The following is a 25,000-nucleotide window of genomic DNA, read 5'->3' as shown; positions in this document are numbered from 1 at the left end:
CATTTTTATATTATATATATTTTTTCTTTATATTTGGTTATTATATGTTAATAATTTTTCTCCTTTTTAATAAAATTTTGGCATTTGTGTGTTTACTTATGGAATTAAAATATTTTCGTGAAATAAACTAACTTTAGAAAAAATTTAAAATTCTTTGTATGATATATAATAAAGAAAACAACATGATTAATTGTATTATCATGTTATGTAATTTTTTTTAGTTAATATTTTATTTTTAAAAATGGTTGACAAATAGTAATTTTGTTTATTTGTATATATATTTTTTTTTTTTTTTCATTTTATTGGAATTAAGCAGTCTTTATATCATATAAAACCGTACATACATACTTAATTGTATGATTATAAAGTGATAAGTGTATTATATATTTTATATAATACCAAGCTGAGAAAATATTTTTTCTTCTTTTTCTTTTTTTATTTATTATTTGTAAATATTTATAATAAAGATAAATAACCATGAGTTTTTTATTAGCATTAAACGAATCCAAGAAAAGTGCAGAAGGCTCTGTCGCAAGTGATATGTAAGTATACATATATATATATATATATATAATAATTATTATTATTATTATATTATCGTATGTATGTATATATATATATATATATATATATATATATATATATGTTTTATATGTTTATATATGTACATATTTGTATTTATATGTCTATATATATTTCATTCAAATACTTTGAATTTCATGAACTTAATTATCATTGTCTTTTATGAATAATGGAAATATTATTATTTTATTTTATTTTATTTTTTTCCATGAAGATTGTTATGTATTAAAATGAAAAGAAATTAATAATTTTATGATATTCTTATTATAACATATTTTATTGAAGTATGTTATTGTATAATTATATATTAAATTATATAATATAGATAATGCTAATATTAGGTTTTGTGTATATTCCTTATATATGAATAAATATGAATATATATGAATAAATATGAATATATATGAATAAATATGAATATATATGAATAAATATGAATATATATGAATAAATATGAATATATATGAATAAATATGAATATATATGAATAAATATGAATATATATGAATAAATATGAATATATATGAATAAATATGAATATATATGAATAAATATGAATATATATGAATTAGTTCTTCCCTTTATATATATATGAAAAAATATACATATATATATATATATATATATATATATATATATATATATACAATACATGTACATATGTATTTTTTTTTTTTTTTTTTCTCCTTCTTGTAGTACCGAAGAAGTATTTGAAAAAGAAATTCATGAAATGAATAGTTTGAATATGATCATGCACATTGAAGACCTAAGGGACAAATCCTTTGTTGATGTCAAGGAGAAAAAAGACGAAAATAAAATAAAGATTAAAAACACAGATGAGAAAGAAAAAGAAGAGAACGGCGAAAAAGAAGGAGAAGAAAAAGGTGGTTCTATTAAGAACAGTTTTATGAAGATATTTCAAAAGAAGAAAAAGAAAAAAAAGAAAAAAACAAAAAAAATAAAAGATCATAATATAAATAATATATATGATTCGAATTGTTTATTAACTAATCCTGATAATGTAGACCCAGATAAATATTATCTTTCATTCAATGAGTTGAAGAAAGAAAATAATGAAAATGTTAATGAAGAAAATTATTCTTCAAAGGATAAACAAAAAAATATAGATAATTCTAAAGATATAGTTCAAAATGAAGAGAATATGAATAAAGAACAAATAAAAGATAATATGAAAAGAAAAAAAAAAAAAATTAAACTTTCATCTTATGGTACTAATTCAATAGAAAATGTAAAAATGAAAAAGTATGATTCGAATAAGATTAATAATATGGATGAAACATATAATAACATATATAAAAAAAAACAATCAAATGATTTAAAGGACAAGAAATTGAAAACAAAAAGGTTTAAAAATCTAAAAAAAAAGATAACGTCACCAAAATTTACAATGTCAACAAAAACGAAAAATAAAAAGAATGGGAATATTAATGAAAACAATTTTAATTTTGATCCGGATGATGATTTAAAAAAAGAAATTGAAAAGATAAAGATTGATATTGAAAGAATAAAAAATAAAGGAAATATAAAAAGAATGTATGATGATTTAAAATATATTTTATTATTTCAAAATGAAATCGTTGATATAATAATAGAAGATATTCGAAAAAATAAAGTACGAACAAAATATGAAATGCTAGAAGATAGTACTGTAAAAGATGATGTTAATAAAGTTATATTAAATCATATTACATTTGATCTAGTAAAATTTAAATATATTAATACGAAATTAAAAGAATTAATTTTGTGTGTTTATGATACCAAAAAATTTAATGGCTTAGTAAAAAGAATAGTAAATAATAAAGCACATGAAATGAGGAAAATTGTAGACAAAAATGGAGAATTAACAGTTGCCAAATCTATGTTATCTTTTTTATATAAACAATTAAAATACTGTATTGAAGATGAAATACAATGTTATTATAGTGAAGTAAAAAAATTAAATGATGACATTCATAATATAAAAAGGAATGTTATGAATATTATTTTTAAGTCTATTAATGATGTATGTACTATGCCAGATCCTTATCAAATATATGAGATGGGTGATAAAATTAATAGGAAAAAAGGTACAAAAGAAAACTATAATTTAAATGATATTAATGATGATGAACAAATTAAATGTGAGCAAAATTTTGTGGAATATGAAAGAAAACAACAAATGATATGTCCAGATTACAGTAGCGATTTAAATTTATTTTTTTCTCTCTATGACAATATACATATAGAAAGAAAAAAGTATATAAAAAATAAATCAGTCATGTTTAAAAATTATTGTACCGATGTTGATAATGATGATGATCATAATATTAATGACAATATTAATCATAATAATAATGTTAATATTTATGGTAATATGAAAAATATAAAAATGTCAACATATAGAGTTAATAATAATATATTAGATAAAGATGCTCAGTTTGTAACATCTTCAAAAAATATAAATGAATCGTACATACCTAATTATACGAATAAATCCATTCGTTCAGTAGTATCACAGAATTATGTATCACCTTTTAATATGATCGAAAATCGACATAAGACAGATGATTTTATATATGGTGATCGAAATAGCAATTATTATATAAATAAGAGTTATGAGAAAACATCTAATATTAATAATAATATTCCTTTAAATGTAAAATTCTTAAATAAAAATGCTGTTAATGCTAATTATAATGTTTCTAATATGAAAATGAAAAAGGAACATTATTTGGATGATTTGAAAAATTATTATTGCAATATAAATATTCCATGGATTGGTAAGACATGTACGAATCCTTCAAGTAGTATGAGTAAAAATATTTTAAAAAGAAAAAGTAATAATAAAATAAAAGGAAGGGTGATTGATGCTCCCTTATTTCACAGTGCACCAGATAACGATATAAATCATACAAACGATACATATGATATAAATAATATAGGTTTTGGAAACGATATAGACAATAATAATATATTTGAATATGTTGGTTATAAAAATAGTGATATATATAATAAGAATATATATCCAAATAATGATGCTTATAGTAATTATCAACATGATTCATTTAATGTTCCATATCCAAATGAACTATTTAATAAGGATCATGTTATGTATAATAATAACCATAATATGATACATGATGAAAATTTGGTATATAATTATGATTATAAAATTAATGATGCGCAAAGAAATAATTATCCACCAAATAATGTGCACAATAATCATATGAGAAACCAAATGAATAATATTTATATCGATAAGGATATGTTGGATGGACGTTTTCATAAAATGTCACATATAATAAATAATATAGATGAAAAGTGCTATGATTATGGGAATTATAAATATTATAACTTGGGAGAAAATCACAATAATTCATTAAATATGTATCATAATATGAATGGTAATATATATACCGAAAGATTTGCAAAACAATCTAATGGTACTACCGTACGTTGTTTTAAAAGTGAAGTTAATATAAGGAATAAAGATACAAACAAATATAGTGGTTTTGAAATAATTTCAAGCAAAGAAGATATAAAGAAATTAGAGAATTTATTAAATGATAAATGGGGAAGTTTTAAATTATTTGAGAAATGGATTAAAGATAGTTCTAAATGGCAATGGATTGATTTAAAACTTCAAAAAGAATATATAAATAGTAATATAGAATTAGAAAAATTGAAGGAAGAAAAAACGAAATATTTAGAAAAATGTATAAATAATAAAATAAAAGAATTATGGTGTGGTCGTATGAAAGGATTAATGAATTTAAAGTTATGTAATATGGAAAGAAAAATATTAAAACGTTTCTCAAAATATCATATTAATCAAGATATCTATGATGTTGTTCTTGATTTTGAGAGGAATTCTATGTGTTATCAAGATTTATATGCAAAGCTTTTAAATATTGAAGTATATAGTAAAAAAGTTGATTTCATAAATAAATATAATGAATATAATGAACAGTTAGATGCTGGAGGTGATTATATATATAAATATAATAAAGATAAAAAAAAAGTAAATGATGAAAATAATAAAATTAGTCAAAAGAAAAAAGGATATGTACAATCATTAATTTATAGTTTTAATAAGAAATCACAAAAAAGTATTAACAATAAGAATAATGTTCAAATACAAAAAGAAAAAAAATATAATAGTATTATGAAGGATCCTACTACTTCGGTACAATATAAAAATGATCATATATATAATATTATGGATATATCAAATAATAGAGCAAATGCAGTTATTAATAAAATAGAAACCATAAATAATAAAGCGGACATAAATAATAACAAAAAAGAAATACATACGAACCTTACAGAAAATACAAATAAAAAGAATAACCTTGGGGATAATAATCGTATAGATGAAGATACTACAAAAAAAGATCAGACATATGATAAGGGGAAAAAAGAACAAAAAAATGAACCAAAGCAAGAACAAAAAAAAGAACCAAAACAAGAACCAAAACAAGAACCAAAACAAGAACAAAAATATGAACAAAAACAAGAACAAAAACATGAACAAAAACATGAACAAAAACATGAACAAAAACATGAACAAAAAATAGATCAAAAACTAATGAAAAAGCCAAAAAATATATATAGTAATGCTCAATTGAATAATATGACACATATAGGTAGTTTTTCAATTAAGAAAAATAAATCACATTTTGATATCAGTCTACAAGATTCAGGTGGTTTGGTGAATTCAAAAAGAAATTCGTTTAATGATAGCTTTTCTTTATTTAGAAGTGAATGCAATAAAAGAATTTCGGATATTTCTTTATCAAGCTTAAAAATAAAGACAAGAGATATTAATAATGAAGAAGATATTTCATTTGAGTCTTCAAAAATTGATGAGGCGGAAGGAGAAGAATATGGGGAAGATGGTGATAATAACGATGATGAAAATATAGAAAAAACAAAACGTACGAAAAGTAATTTAAGTACTTTTCGTCGATTATTTAATTTGAAAAGAAAGAAAAAGGATAAAGAAGAAAAACCTAAAAAATCAGACGTCTTTCCCTCTGAATCCTTTTTATCATATTTTAAAAGGCAACCTTCAAGTGATAATGCTAATAATAGTATGATACATAAAAAGGAAAATGTTCATAATTTAGATATAGATAATAATATGGATGATGATAATAATAAAAGTAGTGTTGTATTGTTAAATAATAAATCTTTATCAGTAGAAGGATATATATATGATAATGAAAGCATAATTATAGAAAAAGAAGTAGGTGAACATTTACATATAGAAAATATGGAAGATAAACATATTTCATTAGATGATATAAATAATGAAGAAATATATGATAGTCATAGTAAATCATCCATTAATCATAACATATACTTAAATGATATAAATAAAATAAATCAAATCATGGAACAAACAGAACACAAGAATTATGCACATAATATAGATTTGATTAAAGGTGTAAAGAATAAACCATTTAAGGCTGATGATAAAAATACCATAAAAGAAAAGAATAATAAAATTACTGAGAAGGTTACTGATTTGAATGATTCCTATTCATTTTTGAATAGTAGCCGTAGTTCTGATGAGGAAAATGATAAAGGAGAATGTAAGCAGAGTAACGAGATGTCGAATATTGATAACAAACATGACAATACTGGTAATGATAGAAATGAACATAATGGTGATTATAAAAGTAATCCAGAGAGTAATAATAAGAATAATCTTAAAAGTAACAATAAAAGTGATCAAAATAATAACATTAGGAACTATTCCAAAAATAACAGCAAAAGTGATAATAAAAATGATAGTATAAATGACAAGATTGAGAGTAAGGAAAATAATAATAAACCTTGTTATAAGAAACAAAGTTCTAGTCATCGTAGTCAGAAATCACAAAGTATTATAGAGGACGAACTGAAAAAACACAAATTTGAAGACCATGTTATAAATATAAGAAGGAAATTAAGCAAGGAAAAAATGATCGATGATAATATTGATGAAGGATCAATAAAAAATACTAGTAGGAAAAAAGAAAATTCTTTATCAAGGTCAGATGTATCATATCATAGTAAGGAGGAGGGAAATAAATACGAAAAGTATTCCAATCTAAGCTTCTTTAAAAAAACGGATAAAGATAATAAAATAAATAAGTTTTTTAAGAATTTAGGAAGATTTAGTTTTACAACTTCTAAGAAAAAAAATAATAAAAGTGTACAAGGAATTTATACAAATGATATAATATTACATAGTTTTAGTGATGAATCCGACTTAGAAGAAGGATATGAACAAAAAAATAAAACGTATAATAATGATTCAGAAAAAATATACTCCAAAAGTTTTGTATTAAATAGTTATGTTGGTAAGAAAGATGAAGCTAGTAACATAAATACGAGTGAACAGGTTGATAATCTGTATTCTTACATAAATAAATTAAAGAAGAAAAAAGATAGCAAGGAGTTGGATAAGACTCAAAATGATGAATCGGTAATCAAAGATAATGGAAGCAAAGTTGAAGTGAAAAAGAGAAAGGAAAAAGATGATAAAGATGATGATAAAGATGATGATGATGAAGATGATGATAAAGATGATGATGAAGATGATGATGAAGATGATGATAAAGATGATGATGGTGATGATGATGAAGATGACGATGAAGATGATGATGATGATGGTGAAGATGATGATGACTATAACAATAATGGTGACAATACAAGAATTAATTCCAAAAAAGAAGATAATAAAATTTCACAAAATAATTATAAACATTCGAATAGTAATAATCTTCACGATAAAAATGAAAAGAAAGATAGAAAAAACAATCCAGAGGATGATCATATTACTAATAATAATTATTCAAATGATGTGAATCGATATGCCGAAAATAAATATAATAACGAAAATATATTATCCCCTAGATTTGGTTATAGCACATCTAATAATGATGCTTTTAAAAACGCTGACAAATTATCTGAGAGTAATTCAAGTAAAGATGAAATTTCTGAATATAGTTTAATGGAAAATAAGAATAGTAAAAAAGATAACGGTGAAGAAAATAAAGGGAAAGTACAGTTTTTTAAGGCACAGAAGGATGATTCAAATAATATAATGGATAAAAAGGATAAGAAAAAAAAAGAGAATATAAAAGAGAAAAATGAAGAAACAGGAAAAAATAAAAGTTCCAGAAGCTCATCAAATTCATCATTATTAGATAATATAAATAGAGACATGAATATAAATCATAAACATGAAAGTTCTGATAATGAGTATGATGATGATGATAAAGAAATAATAAAATTATCAGATGATAAAACAGATAATAAGAAAATTTCAAGTTTTCATAGCAATAATTATGATCATGAATATAATAAGAAGAATGCAAAAAGTGGAATATCAAGCAATTTTATAGAAGATAAAAAAAGCACATCTATATTTTCAAAAAAAAGTAAAATGAGAGAAGAAAACTCTTCTAATTCTGTTGAAATTATAAGATTATCGAGCTTTAAATCTAGAAATGATTTGAAGAAAAAAAAGATAGGTGGGAATAATGACAAGGATGATTCCTTATCATGTGATAATATTTCAAATGGTTATTTATCAGAAACAAAAAAAGATGATTATTCATATTATAATTATGTTCAATCAATTCTACCTTTTGGTATATTAGGTAATAAAGGATCAAATGATTCTTATTCAAGTAACAGCATAAAGGAAGACGAGAAAACATAAAACTACAAATTCTTGGAAGATAAAATCAATTAAAATAAAATGAAACTGTTATATATATATATATATATATATATTTATATTTATATTTTTTTTTTGTTATAATGTCTATAATTTAATGCTTAATCATTTTTTTTTTTTTTTTTTTTTTTTTTTTTTTTTTTTTGTATTATAATGCTTATATAAAATTAATAGTTCTAATAAATTGTTTGAACATATATATATATATATATATATATATATATATATATATATATATGTATGTATTATGTATGTGTTCCTGTTAGTAATTATTTATAATTCTATATTTCTTTTTCTTTTAAAAGAAAAATTTTTATTACAGCAGGGAAAAATGACGGAATTTTTATTTTTTATTTTTTTAATTTTTTTTTAGTTTTGTATTGTCTTTTTTTATTCATTTCATTTGTCCTTTGTAATATTTTGTTAACTTTAATATGAATATTTTATATTTATATGAAAAAATTATACATATTTATCATCATTATATTATAATATTATTTGTTTCATAGGAATGAACAATAATAGAAATATATGAAAGTTATATAATATTTTTTTTTTGTTTTTATTTATGAATAACCATTTTATAGACATATCATATATAATTTATTTATATATGTTAAGTATTCATGTATAAATATATATGTACAATAAAACAATATAAAATGTACAGAATTTTTTTTTCTTTAAATGATAAAAAGCTTTATATCGAAATTGTTATATTATTTATCTTATGAACACAAATAATAATTGATAATTATTTAAATTAGTTATAATGTGTGTGTGCCACTTGTTCATTTATATAATATTATTCTTATGAAATAAAATGTTTTTTATATTTCTTATTACATACACACATATACATATATGACACATTACATTCATTGCATCCTTACAAATATTATATGGTATATATTAATATATATATATTATTAAGTGAATTATACTAAATCTTGTTTAAATTTAATAAAAAACAAAAAACAAAAAACAAAAAACAAATACATTATTAGAATTAATTTAAAGAAATGAATACACAGTTAAATATATATTAACAATATATATATATATATATTTATTATATCAAAGAAATGTCATTTAAAAAATATATATATATATATATATATATAATATAATTAATTTGTAAAATATTTTCAGTTTTATATTTTTCATTTTTTTTTTTATTTTTTTCTTCTTTTTAAGTAAAAGCTTAATATTATTATATTATAAACATAAATATATTTAAATACTATTAGAATATGAATTTTTCCTTATATTATGCATGCAGGGTTTGACATTATAATTCCTATAATATATATAATTATAATATATCACTTTTTAATATATATATATATATATAATATATATTGATATATATTTTCTAAATATACATCTTTATTTAATTTTTGTGTAGAAAATCTAAAAGAATAAAATAATGATATATAAAAAAAAGGTATTATAATTAAAGATATTATTTATGCGGTATTATAAAAAAAAAAAAAAAAAAATATATATATATATATATTTATATATATTTATATTTTACATATATATTAATATAACATATTAGGTTTTAGTTCAATATGATTTGGTAAAAAATATTATACAAGTAAAAATCCCCCAGAAGTGCTTATTTGAGAAAATAAATCTCAAAAAAATAGAAAGAGGTGCTACATTATATTATTTATATATAACTTTATTATGAGCTTAAATAAATACACTTCTATAGCTTGTGTTCCTTAATATATTATATATATATAAATATGATATTTATTAAAAAAAAAAATATATATTTATAATGATGAAATCATATAATTAATAGGGTTATATATAATATAGTAATTCATTTACCATAATTCTAAAAACACCACACTATTATAATATCATTTTATATTATATATATATATATATAATATTAATTATATATAATCATTATATATATACATAATTATACATTTTTCTTCTTCTTTTTCTTTTTGGTTTCTTTTTCATTAAATATATAAATAAAGTATAATGCATGCTATTATAATATTAATATTATTATGATTATATATATGAATATATAATTTTATAATAATATATATTATATACAATATAATTATATATTTATCATTTTCTACATAGTATGAAAATTCTTCCTCCTAATTCTTTAAAAAATCAAAAAAAAAATGATACTGTGTTGATGTGGAATATATAATTTATTAGATAGATGTACATTTTAATAAAAGTAGTATGATAAATATTATCACATTTACTATTATATATATATATATATATTTCATATATTTAGATTATTAGATAATATATATATTTTTTTTTATCATTTTCTTATATCATAATGTAAGCTCTTCTTTAATCTTATATAATTGTCAATGAAAAAAAAATAAAAAAAGAAAAGTAAAACATTATGTTCATTTTTATAATTGCTCCTTTTTTTTTTTTTTCCATATATTTTGTATTCATTATAGTTTCACCTAATAATTAATAAAAAAAAGAAAAAAAAATTTACAGTTATGATAAAGAGATATATATATTAAAATTTTTTGAAATTAATATTTATATTATATATATTATATTTACACATAAGTTATTAGTAACTTATATATATATATATATATTACATATATATATATATATATATTAAAAAAAGTAAGGTGTACAGCCGTTATAGGCGTATGTGTATATACACACCCACGTATATATATAAATATATATATTTATATATATAATAATGAAATTAAAAATTATATATAATATATCAATATATTTTTTTGTAAATACAATATTATATAAAAATGATAATTTAGCATGTGGACATTATGTAAATAATAATAAAATAATTACAAAAGATAATGAAGCAGATAATGATAACGATGAATTAATAATAGATAACTCAAAAAAGCCCTGTAATGAAAATACACCAGTTAATGTGAATTTTCCTCATGATATGGAAAATGCAAGTATATCTAAGGTTTTTAATTTTGATGAAAATTTTCATCATGATATTTCAGAAGAGGTAGAAAATACAGAAGATGAAGGTCAAGAATTAAAGAAAATGTTAAACTATTTATGGAATATACCTAATGAAATAATAAATAGAAAAAACAAAGTTATTGAATATATAAGTGAGAAATTAAATAAAGTTAAATTGTATGTTTTCCCTTTTAAAAAAAAAAACAAAGATCAAGAAATAAAGGAAAAGAATATAGTAAGTGAAGTAAAAAACCCTCGTGTAGAAATTAAGAGAACTGAAAAATTAATAAATTCTCCTGATGTTGATATAAATGAGCAAAAACTATTAAAACGTTATAATGAGATGAAAGGTAATAATGATAATATTGACAAAATTGATAATATTGATAATAATGATAATATTGACAAAATTGATAAAAATGATAATATTGACAAAATTGATAATAATGACAAAATTGATAATATTGACAAAAATGATAATAATGACAAAAATGATAATATTGACAAAAATGTTAATATTGACAAAAATGTTAATATTGACAAAATTGATAATATTCACAAAAATGATAATATTCACAAAAATGATAATAATGACAAAATTGGTATCCATCATATGATTAATAATAAAGTGAGAACAAATAACGTTTCTCCAAAAAAAAAAAAAAAAAAAATTAATAAAAATATGAATAATAATAACAATGAATATGAAAATTCAACAGATTTAAAAAATACAAATATGATAGATAATAAAAATAAAGATTTATTTATAGGAAATTCTGATTTCTTTTGTCATTTAAATAAAAATAATGATGATCCAATTAATATAAAAAATTTAGTCATGTGGCCAATCGCCAGTAGAACAATGAATAATCAAAATGAAATTACATATTTGGAAGATGAAGATGATGAAGAATATGCTACTACTAAATTTTTAAGAGCTCATGATATACTTTTAAGTGTTGATGATCATTTTCCTGTAGAAGATTTAAATAATCTTAAAAGATTTTTATTATACTTTAAAGAAATATCAAGACGATTAACAATTACTAATAATAATTATAAAAATATTTATGATGTAAGTAAACATCTTAAAGCTTTTAAATATGTAGAAAATATACGTTTTACATGTGTTACAAATACATATGCAGAATGTTTATTAAATTTTATTTATGCTCTTGATTATATAAAATATAATGTACCCTTATATTATAATAAGACTTATTATGTTCTAAGGAAAATATCATTAGAAATTATTAAAGAAATTGAAAAACTTACTATGCTACTAGTAAGATTAAAGCACGAAAAACTATATACAAAATGTAATATGTATTATAAACAATATATAGAATTAGAATCTAATGTGAAAAATACAATTCTAGAAAAGGTTAATGAATTTCAAAGTATTTTAATACGTGAATACCTGAGTTTTCAAAAAAAACTCAATTAAAAAAAAAAAAAAAAAAAAGTTAATTAAATTAAGAAAATTAAAACGGTAAAATTGGGAAAACAGAAATGACTCCTTACATGAAATATTATATATATAATCATTTACACATTTTATTTCTTTTATACCCATTTTATCCTTAATTATCTTCAATCATTTTTAAATTTAAGAAATTTTTTTTTTTTTTTTTTTTTTTTTATTGTTTCTTTTTTGTGATTAAATTTATTTATACATTATATATATATATATATATATATATATATATATATATATATATATATATTTATATTTATATTTATATATATTTATATATATTTATATATTTATTTATTTATTAAAAAAAAATATATATTTGTTTTATTATTTAAAATTGTCTTATTTTGTTTATTTTTTTAAAAAGGAAAATTTTTTTTAAATACTATTTTTAATAAAATTCATATATAAAATAATTTATAAATATATGCCACGCATATCTATGTCTATATATATATATATATATATATATATATATATAATATTTAAAAAATATTCTTGTGTAATTATAAATATATGATGAGCTAAAATAATGTCTTTTATTTATATTAGGGGTTATATAATATTATACCATATTAAAATGACTAAAAACAATTATATGTGTTCATCTTGCTAAGTCATATATAATTTTTATTTCTCTTTTTTTTTTTTTTTTTTTTTTTTATGGTTAATATCATTTTCTAACAAATGTAATTTTGCAAAAAGTTTAAATTCAACAGCACTACAAAACATTTTTTCTTTTTATGCAATAACTTAAAAAAAAAAAAAAAAAACAAATAAAAAATAAGACAGATGATAATTAATCATCATCTATAGAATTTGTTTTCCAGTAACATATAATATGCCCATCGAATTACTGTATGCGCTTATAAAAATAAATTTATAATTATGTATGTATGCATATATATATATATATATATATTTTATTTTATTTACTTATTCTCTTTTGCATATATATATTAAGATTTATAACATCATCGCTCAAATTTTGATGTATCATAATTATGTTTATTTTCTTTGAAAAACTGCTCAAAGTTTTCTCTTTGTTCTTTAATGTTCCAGTCTTCTTCATGATATACATCTTCAAATAATCCACCAACAATATTATATCTTTTAACACTTTCATATTTTTTTAATTCTTTTAATACATTTTCTTTGACACTTTTTCTGTGTTCTTGATCTTCTTTTTCACTATATAAGTTTTTATTCTTGAGATATAAAAAGATTCTACTAATTGGGTGTACTCCTTCTTGTCTCCAAGCTTCATTTTCTTCTTTTGGTCTGTACAAACTAGAATCATCAGAAGTACTATGGTGACCATATCTATAGGACATGAATTCAATAAAAACTGGTTTTGATTCTTGAATACAAATATCTCTTAATTTTTTTGTAGCTAGATAACTTGCGAATAAATCATTTCCATCTACTCTTATGGATTCTATTCCTAGGGCTAATGCTCTTGGTGCAATACCATCACCTCTATATTGATCTTTAATAGATGTGGATATAGCATACAAATTATTTTTGCATACAAACATGGTTTGTGATTGTCTTACAGAAGCAAAATTTAGAGCAGCATAAAAATCTCCTTCTGATGAAGAACCATCACCACAATAAGTAACAGCAACAGCTTTTTGATTTTTTAGTTTTAATGCATAACCACAACCGGCAGCATGTGATAATTGAGATCCTAATGGTGTAGTAATAGTATGAATATTTAAATCTTTTTTAGTATAGCATATACACATTTGTCTACCTTTACCTTCATCATATTTGGTACCGAATAATTGATTTAATATATCAGTGTATGTAAAACCTCTGGATAATAAAACACCTGTTTCTCTATATTGACAATATAAATGATCATCAACACTTAATGCTTTACCCATACCAAATTGTAAACCTTCTTCTCCTTCATTAACTATATAAAATGATATTCTACCTTGTCTTTGTATTCCATAAAATATTTCATCCCATATAGAAAATTCAACCATATCCTTGTAAATTTTTAATACTTCTTCATCCTTAAATGGCGCTTCATGACCGTCTAATAAATGTCCATTCGTATCCAATATTCTATAAATAGGCATTTTTATAACTTCATTTACAGTTTTTAACTCAGTAGAAAATTCAGAGTGAACTAGTCCGTCACTGTAAATTTTGTATCCAGAAAAATTACATTTTTTATATAAATTGAATACACTTGTTCTGTTAAATAACTTTGTGCTATTCCTTTGTAAGTATTTCTGAACAATATTTCTCATTTTCAAAAAAAAAAAAAATTAAAAAATTAAAATATTTAATTTAAATTATATATCAAAAATATATATATATATATATATATTTATATGCTTTTAATTTATAAACATTTGAATTATATTCTTTTTTCAAATTTAATCATAACACACATTCACATATGAATTAAAATATTATATCATACTGAAAAGTATCATATAAGCAAAAAGATTTGTCAACATATATATATATATATATATATATATATATTTTAATATAATTTTACATCTCAAATAAATTTTATTATATTTATCATATTTGTGCAAAATGAATAGGAGAAAATATGGAAAACATGTTAAAAAAAAAATTTACATTTTTATCAAATACAATACAAATTTTTTATTAATTTTATTTTATTATTATTTTTTTAAATATATATATATATATGTGTATATAAAATATTGTATAATGAATTATTATATATATATTTTTTTTTTTCATTTTTAAAGGAAGTATATACTTATTTTTTCCATGTTAAATATATAAAAAGTCTTATTTATATTCAATTGACGCATACATATATTATATATATTATATATAATATATATGAGTGTATAAAAATATTAATTATTATAATTTTTTTAATATGTATTATAAAAAAAAAATAAATAATTTAATATTTCTACAAGGAAAAAATGAAAAAAAAAAAAAGAAGAAAGAAACAATGGAAAATAATTTGTATATATTTCCACGTTTTCACTTTATTCTATATATATAAAATTTTTTATTGTATTCCATAATTTTGTAATACTTTTGTTAGGTGTATGACAAAAAAATATATTAATTTATAAAAGTTAAAATTTATATATCCTTACATATATATATATATATATATATAAATATATTAATTCAGGAAAAAAAAATTTATTTTATTTTTATTAGTTTTTAAATAGAAAAAAAATAACCCTTAATTATTGCTACACTTATGTGTATGCAAATATATATATATATATATATATATATATATATACAATGGAAAATTTAAATGATTATAAAATTATAATTCTGCGAAATAATATATTTTCTTAAAAAATAAATGAATAACCGATATTATATGAAAATATCGTTATTTGTTTTAATTAGGTACAAAATGAAATATATGCATACCTATATTATATTTTGCTATAGTTAAATACGAATTATTAGATAATATATATATATATATATATATATATATATATATATATATATATATATATATACATTTATAGGACTATATTATACCAATAAAATAAATAGAATAAAAAAAAAAAAAAAATCTTATAAAATTATTCATTTAATATATTCTTAATTAATATGTTATACTCTTTTTGTATTTTTTAAATTCGTCTTAATATAAGAAAATATTTTATATATCATTACATATACTTCTCTAAAAGTATGAATGAAGTAAAATTTCCACATAATTTTAATTTATATATATATATATGAGTATGCTCAAATGTGTAAGAGTTGAACATTATGTTATATTTTATTAATTTTTTATACATAATTATATTTTCATTTATTTAATTCCATATATTATATATTTTTTAACTGTAATAATTTTAAACGCACAATTCTTATATATATTATAATATTTATTTTTCATATATGAAATGTAAGAATAGTTTATTATGTATTTTAAATGTATATAGAGAAAACTATTAAATTTACTTAATTGGATAATGTAACATATTTATATATATATATATATATTGATATATAGTATTCTATACAACAAATAAGATAAAAAAAATAAATTAAATGAATGGAAAAAAAAAAAAAAAAAAAAAAAAACACACAAAAGCAAGAAAAACAGATCATCGTTTTTTAAATATGCTTTCTGATTTATAATCATGCTTTTCTTTTTTCATTTAATTTACAAGTGTCTTTAATAATTTCGTACCCATAAATTTTGAAAAATTAACAGCTATTTTTCTAGCTAAATATAACAAGGTTTATATGCATGCAAACATAACCAAAAAAAATTAAAAAAAAAAAAATAATAACATTAATGAATAAAACAGAAAAAACAGAATAAAATAAAATAAAACAAAATAAAACAAAATAAAACAAAATAAAACAAAATAAAACAAAACAAAACACCTTATAAATTATATAATTTTATAAAAAGAAATAAAAATATTTACAAAAATAAAAACAAATTTAATTAAAGAACAAAGACAAACTCTTTTATACATTAAATATTTATATATAATATGTAAATATATATATATATATATATATATATATATATATATTTTTTTTTATATATATAAAAACATTCACATTTGTTCATATATCATATAAGTTTACTTGCTGTGCATTTTAAGATCATAAATTTATTGATTCAAATTAAAATATTAATTAAAACTATAGTTATATTAAAAAAAACTAAAACGAGGTTTGTTAAAAATAGAAGACATATTTATAAAATATATATATATATATATATATTATATACATATGTATCTTGAATTTATAAATATTTGTTTATAATATTTTCATTCAAAGATTATATGCTTCTCCAAAAAAACAAGAAAAAAAAAAAAATTGCAGTGTTATAATATATAATGTTTCTTTTTATTATTATTTTTATATTTTTTAAATTATATAAATAATAATTATTATGTTATTATAAAATTTATCTATTTTCCATAATAATAATTATTTTTTTCTTATAAATTTTTATATATTTTTTACAACTTACAGGAATTATTGACTTTTAAATTAAATATTTAAGATATAGGATTCTTTATATACATATTTTATTTTTAAGTAAGAAAAAAGAATAGATGAATATGAAGGAATATTACATATAATGATAAATGTGCACATTAAAATATTCATGTATTATTATTTATTTATTTATTTATAAATGCTTCTTTTATACCAGGAAATAATGGAAACGATAATATCTCCAGTAATTACTTTACAACAAGCCCCTGTCGTTTATACAACGACATATAGAGTTGTACCACAAACAGTTGTATACACCTTTCCAAATAATATCCCTGTCGTTAAAAATATACATGTGGTTCCTGCACAACAATTATGTCTTAGTTACGCCTATACTTCACCGGTTACTGTAATAATATAATTTTTGAATAATGAAGATAATGGAATGATATAAAATTAAAATGAATATGATTTTACGTATTTTATATATTCAACGATATTGATTTCTAAAATAGTTAATAATCATATAAAAACAAAATTTCCTTCTACATATGAGATTATTGAGAAGAAAAGAGAAATAATAAGTACATGAAGAATTTCTTTAAAAATCAATTTTTAATTCCTTTTTATTATCCTATATTTATATCCAACTATTCTTATCTACATTTGTATATTTATGTAGAATTTTACAAAGTTTTCTATATTTTTTTCGTTTAATGTTTCTTTTTTAAATAAGTTCATTCTAAATATAACATTTTATGCCTATAATATATATATATATATATATATATATATATATAATATTTAATTCCATATATGTATTAAATTTATTATTATACATATTTGAATAAATTTGTTTTTTAATTTTCATAAATAATAATTAAAAATTTTTTTCGTTAAAATTTTTTTTTTTTTTTACTTTGAATTCATATATATATGTAATTAAAATGATGTAACAAAATCCCTAAAGAGCGTATGCATATTTATTTCACTTTTTGTCTGCACTAAAATTTTATGGTATTTTTATTTATATATATGTATATATATATATATATACATATACATATGTATATAAAAAAAACATGATTTATGTTATATATTTAATATATATTTAAGTATATATGAGATATCCAAAATAAATTTAAACAAAAAAATATATATGTATATTTGCTTTTATACAAGAGGTTATACCTACATAATATTTTATGATTTTTATTACATACATTAGTATTATACTTTTTATATATAACAATTTAAAATTTATTATTTTACATTTTAAGAATATTATCAGTGATTCAATGCTTTTTTATAAATATAAATATTGTAACATATATAAATATTGAATTTAAATGGGACATAAAGGACAATTTTTTATAAGATAAAATAATATGAAACGTCCATCATATAGCAATGTTAAAATAAAATAAAAAGAAAAAAAAAGAAAGAAAGAAAGAAAGAAAAAAAAAAAAAAAGGGGGAAAAAAAAAAAGCTAGACAGCTATTTGAAAATTAAAAGTTCAATTACAATTTGCAATTTAATCAAAAAAAAAAAAAAAAAAAAAAAAAAAAAAAACCTTTGTAAAAAAATAATTCGTCTTTTCTATATAATTATTTTATTTCTTAAATAATAAAAATGTTTAAATAGCTACATTTTTGATGGTTCATAAATTTATAACTCTTTCTTTATATATATATATATATATATATATATATATACTATTAGTGATTATATCAAAAACTTGGTGGCTATTTAAAAATATAAAAAAAACAATGAAGAATATAATTTTAAAATGATAAATAATTTTTATTTTATTATTTTATTATTTTCCATATTTATTTAATATAATAAAATTAAATATATATATTCCATATTTCCATAACTATCATTTTTTTTTTTATTTTTTATATATAAAACAATCAAAGAAATAAATTTTTATATATATATACGATATTTTTTTTAAGACATTTGATTTTACAATTACTTGTATACTATTTCATTTTATTATATAACAGAAACCTTTATACAACATTTTCCTTATATTTTTCTCTGTTTGTTTTTTGTAAGATGTCTATATTATACATTCCAAATTCAATGTCCTTATATAAGACAGGTGTATCAATATCCGTCTCTCCCCCACAATATGTATGCGTGGTTCCGATCGTAGCAACGCCAACAGTTTTTAGTGCACCTTTACAAATGAACCTTTCGACTGTTATTTTTTCGAGTAAAAACCAAAGAACCACTATTATTGTATGATATATGAAGTAATAAATTAAAATGTAAAAGAAAAAATAAATAATAAGGGAATTATTAATAAGAAGTTATAGACCAAGGAAGAGATAACTATCATTTCAGATCAAAATTATGTATTCGAGAAGACAGTGGATTGTTTTTATTTTTTTTTCATATTTTTTTTCGTATCATATATATAAAATGTCAAGATAAAATATACAATAAAAATGATTCTTTTTTTTTTATTTTTTTAAACACATTATAAATGCTTATATATTTAAAATTTTTTTTTTTTCTCGTATATTTATTAAAGATTTAGATGGATAAATGTAATTGATTTTTTATTTTTTATTAAATACTTATAATTCATTATATATTAGAAACTAAAACAATTTAAATTAAAAATGAAGCTTTTGTAAATTTATATATATATATATATATATATATGAACATATTTAACAGAAAAATTTATAATGAAATTGAAAGGAATATTTTAATATTTATTTATGAGATTAACAAAAAAAAAAAAAAAAAAAAAAAATTGTACAAAAAAAATAAATAAAATAAAAATATATATAAAGAAATGTATTATATATATATATATATATATCCTTTCTACATTCCTTCCTGTGTTTTTTCCTTCTTAAGACTTCTTACATACATATTGTGAGCAATCAATGCTTTAATGTTAGTAATTCGTTTAACAATATCATCTATTAAATCTGTAAAAACGTCAAATTGTTTAATTACAATATTTGAGAGGACTGCTTGTTTTACCGAATCAGGTAATACTTTAACCTGGAAAGCATAAATACAGCAATATCCAAAATGACTTTCTACTTCTGCATGTACAACATCATTTGGTGTAATTGGTCCTATACCACCATGTACAACAGATATTTTCACATTATATTTCTTTTGCAAATTTTCAAATTCATCAAGAAAGATATCGAATATACCGACATAATTGGTTCTTATTATTATAGGTATAACTGGACAATTTTTTTTAGGTAAATTGAACTTATCATCTGTATGTGTGTCATTATCATTTTGATCATTTTGATTAATATCTGTATCATATTTTTTGTTTTTATTTGGTTCATCATATAAATAAGCATTAATTTGTTCTTCTGTTAACTTTTCTTCTCCGAGAAGATTTCGTTTGATCATTTCATTTTTTAATATCATTTGCTTTTCATAAAAAATTTGTCTTTGTTTTTCTAATTCTCTTTGTTTTGTTTTATTTCTCCATGTTTCCATAAGTTCATCATTTCTTTGTAATACTTTTTTTGCCCACGTTTCTTCACTTTCTTCATAATACCAAGGTGCACGTAAATCATTATTTTGGTTATTGTTAGAATTATAATTATTATCATTATTATAATTAGATCTGTTTGTTACATTATCCTTAAATGGTGATTTCGTATTTATCTTATATATATTTTTACTATATTTATTTTTTCTACCTCTTCGTGGAATTGTAGTTTCCACATTGTACGTTTCTAAATATTCTTTATATGAATTAGAATTAGTAGAATTTTCCTCATTATTTATATTATATATATTATTTGTATTTACTTGTGCTTCGTTTGTTTCATTGTCATATTCGCTATTGTGATCGTCTTTTATAATTTGATTTTTCTTTTTATTTATTTGTGATAGTTCCGAATTATTTTGAGAATCTATTTTATATCCTTTTTTATTATCATTAATTTCTTGATCATATATAATATCACCTTCTTTTTCCATATTAGCATTAATTTTGTCTGTATATATAGAATCCATTTCTTCTTTCATTTGTTCATTTTGTTGACACATTTGTGTATCATTAAGAATAGCTTCATTCGTATTATTTAAAGAGGAAATTTGTGCATGTTTTGAAACATGCATTTCTTCGTTTTTCGACGTTTTTAAAAATGAATATGTATTATCATGAGGTATTACAATACAGTCATCATATTCATCATTCGATAAGACATTTTGAATTTTATTTATTTTTTCGATATTTGATTTCTGATTTTCATTTTCTTCTTCTAATTGTATTTCGATATAATTGTCTTGTTCTTTTTTTAATTGAGTATTACTTTTGTGAAATTCTTCATAAGTTATATCATTAAATATTGGTTCATTTTGAACACCAAATTCTTCAATAGCTTTTCTTTTATCTGACATTTCTAATCTATTTTCATAAATATCTTCTGCATGATATTCATTTTTTTTCATATCATTTTCCCAAGAAACAGATATTTCTTTTCCACTTACTTGTAAGGTCGATAATTTTTCTACCATAAGTCTATATTGACATAATCTAAAAGCATTATTTTGTGGTAAAGTAAAAATAAGATCATCTGTTGTTGCATTTCCATATTTCCTTATCCCTGCTATTTGTATAGCCATACCAACAGAAGCATAAGTACAATTTTCTTTAAAGTTTGTATTAAATTTATACATTTTCTGAATTCTTCCATATGCTGATCCACATATAAAATAATTCCCTTCAATAAAGAATCCGTTTCTTATAATAACATTAAGAATAGTTCCTTTACTCGAATTTTTACTAATATCAACTACTATACCCATACCAAATGGGTATGTATCTAAAGCTAATAAAAAATCAGATTTTCTGATATATTTTTTCAAAAGGTTGGAGTTATCATGTGTAGGATTATTTTTACTTAAATGTATATTATTATTATTATTATTATTATCATTATTATCTAAATGATTAATATTAATATCATCCTTATTTTGTGGAATAAGAAAATTTTTCTTCATCGACTCATATGCTAAATTATTATCAATATTATTAGAATTAATATTATCGTTATTTATATTATTGTAAGGCAAATTCATATGTTGAGATAAAAAATATATCCTATTAATTAACTTGTGTAAGTTATAACCGGTTAAAGACGATATCGTTATTGCTTTATCAATTTCATTTGAAAAATTGTGTTTTAATATTTGTTCATCATACATTTTTCGACATTGATTTTTTAATTCAGCCTTAACTATAGATTCATTCGATCCATATATATCTGCTTTATTTAAAACAAAAATAACTGGAATGTCGAATTTATCTGCATATTTTATAGCTTCTTCTGTTTGTATTTCTGCACCTACTTCTAAAGATATTAATATAATCAAGATATCCGAAAGAAATGCAGCTCTTCCTCTAAATATTTGAAAAACCTTATGACCAGGTGTATCTAAAAAGGTAAATTTAAAAGGTGCATATTCAAAATGTATAGGCTTAATATTTTGTGTAATACATCCAGCTTCGTTTAAAGCTAAATTATTATTTGTTATTTTATCTAAGAGCGTTGTTTTCCCATGATTTATATGTCCTATAACAGATATGACTGTATAATAATTTTTTTTTTTTTCATCATTTATTTTTTTGTTATTAGTATATATATTGGATGAAATATATTTATTATTTATAAGTAAGGATATATCATTATTTATATTACAATTTTTTGTTTCATTTTTAAAACCACGAATATTAATATTTTTTAATTCATTAGTATTTTTTTTTTCATTATTCTGAGATAAGAGATAAAATTCATCATAGTATTTTTTTTCTTCTATATAGGTATTTTTATATATATCTAAAAGGTTCATATGTTCAAGATCATAATTTTCTTGCTCACAATATAATTCAACTTGAACGAGCTTGGGTTTATATTTAAAAATTTTACTAACATATGCAGCAGTACTATATGGTATAATGACATTTCTTTTGTTTACTGTTTGAAAAACTCTATCTTCTGAGTCTTTCCATCTATATACATTACCACACTTATAAACATTAGCAGCTTTAAAACATGTTTCATAATTAATATTTAACATTATACGTAATTCATGTACTGTTATGTATGGAGGTAATAATATTATTGGAGATTTTTGTTTTCTACCTTTTATCAATTTTTCTCTAAAAATCCTTCTACCAACAGGTATATATTTCCCTTTGTATAATAGCCTGCTACAAAAATTAAACATTATTTTTATACTTTTAAATTGAGGTTGTTACCATATTTTAACTGGATACATACTAAATCGAAAAAAAAAAAAAAAATATAAATATGAATTTATAAAAATATATATATATAAAAATATATATATATATATATATATATATATATATATATATGTATTTTTTTTTTATTCCCTTTATTTATTATTTATTTATTTATTTATTTATTTTTTTCTTTTTTTTTCTTTTTTTTCTCCCATATCCTATATTTATAATATTTCCTATTTTTTTTTTTTTTTAATCAAAATTAAGTGTAGGCTAATTTGTTATGGCTCGTGAGTGAAATATGCAAACACACACGAGAAAAATGTATATTTTATGTACAACATACAAAAAATATATATAACATATATATATATATATATATTTACTTATATATGTATGTATTATTATATATTAAATTTATTCTAAAGGATTTCTTTATATATATTTAAAATAATTCATATTTCTCTTTTTATTGGGCAGTATAATTATAAAATTTACAAAAATGTGTCATAATGGGAATATATAAATTTTATATATCATTAATTAAATAAATATAATTATATAAAATAAAAGCATTCATCATTTTAATATGTATGCTGTGAAAAAGGTTAACATTCTGAAACCCCACCTTTGGAATCTTCCATGGAGAAAATATTATGAAAATAAAATAAATAAAATTTATAAGTATAGTTATTATAATGAACATAATGTGTATTCTTTTCATACATTTACAAGATATAATATTAATAATGAAATATATAAAGATATGGATGTAAAAAACAAGTATTATATGTTTAATCAAATTAGAAACAAAAAGAATAGGAAAAAAAGAGAAAGGGTAACTTTAAATGATGAGCAAAAAAATACAAAATTAAAATTGCCCATTATAAGATTAGAAGATAGAACTACAGTATGTGAAACACCAAGTGTTATTAGTAAAAATATTAAAAAGGAGATTTTGAAAGTTTGTGTAGGAAAAGATAGAACTAGAAGACATTTTAAATTTAGAAATAAATATCGTATTCGAAAA

General features: G+C 19.6%; 7 protein-coding genes across 7 annotated transcripts in view; 5 read left to right on the top strand and 2 right to left on the bottom strand.

Annotated features, from left to right (window-relative positions):
• Window positions 1–477: 477 nt before the first annotated feature.
• PF3D7_1312800 (conserved Plasmodium protein, unknown function) lies at window positions 478–8,299 on the top strand (the record flags this gene model as incomplete). The annotated part of the gene is made up of 2 exons (XM_001349819.1): window positions 478–542; window positions 1,279–8,299. The coding sequence occupies 2 exons, from the start codon at window positions 478–480 to the stop codon at window positions 8,297–8,299; spliced, it is 7,086 nt and encodes a 2,361-aa protein (XP_001349855.1).
• Window positions 8,300–11,042: 2,743 nt separating this feature from the next.
• PF3D7_1312700 (conserved Plasmodium protein, unknown function) lies at window positions 11,043–12,731 on the top strand (the record flags this gene model as incomplete). The annotated part of the gene is made up of 1 exon (XM_001349818.1): window positions 11,043–12,731. One exon carries the CDS (start codon window positions 11,043–11,045, stop codon window positions 12,729–12,731), a length of 1,689 nt encoding a protein of 562 aa, XP_001349854.1.
• Window positions 12,732–13,735: 1,004 nt separating this feature from the next.
• On the bottom strand, window positions 13,736–15,025 carry PF3D7_1312600 (2-oxoisovalerate dehydrogenase subunit alpha, mitochondrial, putative; the record flags this gene model as incomplete). The annotated part of the gene is made up of 1 exon (XM_001349817.1): window positions 13,736–15,025. One exon carries the CDS (start codon window positions 15,023–15,025, stop codon window positions 13,736–13,738), a length of 1,290 nt encoding a protein of 429 aa, XP_001349853.1.
• Window positions 15,026–17,940: 2,915 nt separating this feature from the next.
• PF3D7_1312500 (conserved Plasmodium protein, unknown function) lies at window positions 17,941–18,138 on the top strand (the record flags this gene model as incomplete). Its single annotated transcript, XM_002808961.1, has 1 exon — window positions 17,941–18,138. The coding sequence occupies one exon, from the start codon at window positions 17,941–17,943 to the stop codon at window positions 18,136–18,138; it is 198 nt and encodes a 65-aa protein (XP_002809007.1).
• Window positions 18,139–19,781: 1,643 nt separating this feature from the next.
• On the top strand, window positions 19,782–19,973 carry PF3D7_1312450 (apical ring associated protein 1, putative; the record flags this gene model as incomplete). Its single annotated transcript, XM_024473219.1, has 1 exon — window positions 19,782–19,973. One exon carries the CDS (start codon window positions 19,782–19,784, stop codon window positions 19,971–19,973), a length of 192 nt encoding a protein of 63 aa, XP_024329022.1.
• A 591-nt stretch (window positions 19,974–20,564) lies between these two features.
• PF3D7_1312400 (translation initiation factor IF-2, putative) lies at window positions 20,565–23,951 on the bottom strand (the record flags this gene model as incomplete). The annotated part of the gene is made up of 1 exon (XM_001349816.1): window positions 20,565–23,951. The coding sequence occupies one exon, from the start codon at window positions 23,949–23,951 to the stop codon at window positions 20,565–20,567; it is 3,387 nt and encodes a 1,128-aa protein (XP_001349852.1).
• A 608-nt stretch (window positions 23,952–24,559) lies between these two features.
• PF3D7_1312300 (mitochondrial ribosomal protein S35 precursor, putative) overlaps window positions 24,560–25,000 on the top strand; it is a gene marked incomplete at both ends in the record, with an annotated part of 843 nt that continues 402 nt past the window's right edge. Inside the window, one exon of the mRNA XM_001349815.1 lies at window positions 24,560–25,000. This exon is cut by the window's right edge and continues 402 nt beyond it. Coding sequence (XP_001349851.1) covers window positions 24,560–25,000 — 441 coding nt within the window.

The sequence above is a fragment of the Plasmodium falciparum genome (genome assembly GCF_000002765.6).
Source record: "Plasmodium falciparum 3D7 genome assembly, chromosome: 13".
Taxonomy (NCBI): domain Eukaryota; phylum Apicomplexa; class Aconoidasida; order Haemosporida; family Plasmodiidae; genus Plasmodium; species Plasmodium falciparum.
This window is presented reverse-complemented; position numbering and strand designations above follow the sequence as displayed.